The sequence below is a fragment of the Austrofundulus limnaeus genome, unplaced genomic scaffold, assembly GCF_001266775.1.
Source record: "Austrofundulus limnaeus strain Quisiro unplaced genomic scaffold, Austrofundulus_limnaeus-1.0 Scaffold440, whole genome shotgun sequence".
NCBI classification, from domain to species: Eukaryota; Metazoa; Chordata; class Actinopteri; order Cyprinodontiformes; family Rivulidae; genus Austrofundulus; species Austrofundulus limnaeus.
In genome coordinates this window covers 180,582-181,912 of record NW_013952842.1, presented here as the reverse complement: position 1 = coordinate 181,912, position 1,331 = coordinate 180,582, and the positions used below count along the sequence as shown (strand labels likewise).

The 1,331-nt window shown below is 58.2% G+C and overlaps 1 protein-coding gene across 1 annotated transcript in view; it reads left to right on the top strand.

The window, feature by feature from the left end:
* The first annotated feature begins 128 nt into the window (after positions 1 to 128).
* slc52a3-2a (solute carrier family 52 member 3-2a) overlaps positions 129 to 1,331 on the top strand; it is a 3,926-nt gene continuing 2,723 nt past the window's right edge. Inside the window, exon 1 of the mRNA XM_014024784.1 lies at positions 129 to 1,142. Coding sequence (XP_013880238.1) covers positions 139 to 1,142 — 1,004 coding nt within the window. The 5' untranslated portion in view covers positions 129 to 138. The remainder of the gene's footprint in view (positions 1,143 to 1,331) is intronic.

Here is a 1,331-nt window from a genome sequence, read left to right as displayed (position 1 = left end):
TTGACATTAAAAAGTCTTAAAGGTCTTAAATTTAGTTTAATTTGACATTAAAAAGTCTTACAGGTCTTAAATTTAACTTGCGTTGTTAACCTGTAGGAACCCTGGTTTTGGTTGGTTGCAGGCGGACCCACCTGGACCATGTCCCTGCTCACACACCTGCTGGCCTGCCTCTTCGGGATGGGCTCCTGGGTGTCCATCAACGGTTTGTGGGTGGAGCTTCCTCTCATCGTCCCCCAGGTGCCAGAGGGGTGGTACCTGCCATCCTACCTGTCCGTCCTGATCCAGATGGCCAACGTCGGGCCTCTCTTCGTCACCCTGATGCACCGGTTCCGGCCGGGCTCCCTGAACGAGACGGCGGTGGTCTACCTGATCATCGGCCTGGGGACGGTGGCCAGCTTCCTGCTGGGGTTCTTCTGGAAGGACGTGGTYCTGGTGGGCGGGGTCCCCCGCAGCGTGGCCCTCCTGGTTCTGACCTTCTTCCTGGCCGTGGTGGACTGCACCTCCTCCGTCACCTTCCTGCCCTTCATGATGCGCCTCAGGCCTCAGTTCCTGACCACCTACTTCATCGGGGAGGGGCTGAGCGGCCTGCTGCCGGCCCTGGTGGCTCTGATCCAGGGGGTCGGGGTGGTCCACTGCGTCAACGACACACAGCCCCCGAACCGGACCTCCAACGGTTCTGGTCCAGACGAGCTGCAGGCTCAGTACCAGCCTGCCAACTTCTCCTCCGAGGTCTTCTTCTTCTTCCTCAGCGCCATGATGCTGGTGAGCCTGGTGGCCTTCCTGCTGCTCAACTACCACCCAGCTGTGGCCAGGGACCGGACCCCCAACCGCTACGCCACCGGAGCCAAGGAGAACCGCCAGAACCGGGCCGGAGGGGCCGAGCAGAGGCCCATGATGGACCCCTTCAGACCCCCGACCCACAAACGCAGGAGCAGCTTTGGTAGCGGGGCCTACAGCTGGACCCAGGTGGTCTACATCTTCGTGGTCCTGGGCTGGGTGAACGCTCTGACCAACACGGTCCTGCCCTCGGTCCAGTCCTACTCCTGCCTGCCGTACGGCAACAAGGCCTACCACCTGTCTGCCGTCATGGCCGCCGTGTCCAACCCGCTGGCCTGCTTCATCGCCCTCTTCGTCTCCGTCAGGTCAGCTTTTTGTCAGGTCCAGACTGTGGGCTGAGCTGTGKRCCAGCAGGAAGTGAGTCTGAACTGTTCACACTGAATCTGAATGTGCAGAAYTTGAAATTGACACTATGTAACAAAAACTAAATGTAACATTTTCTACATACAGGTCAAATTAATCACTGCAGTAAAATAACTTTGTGTGTTTTTGTC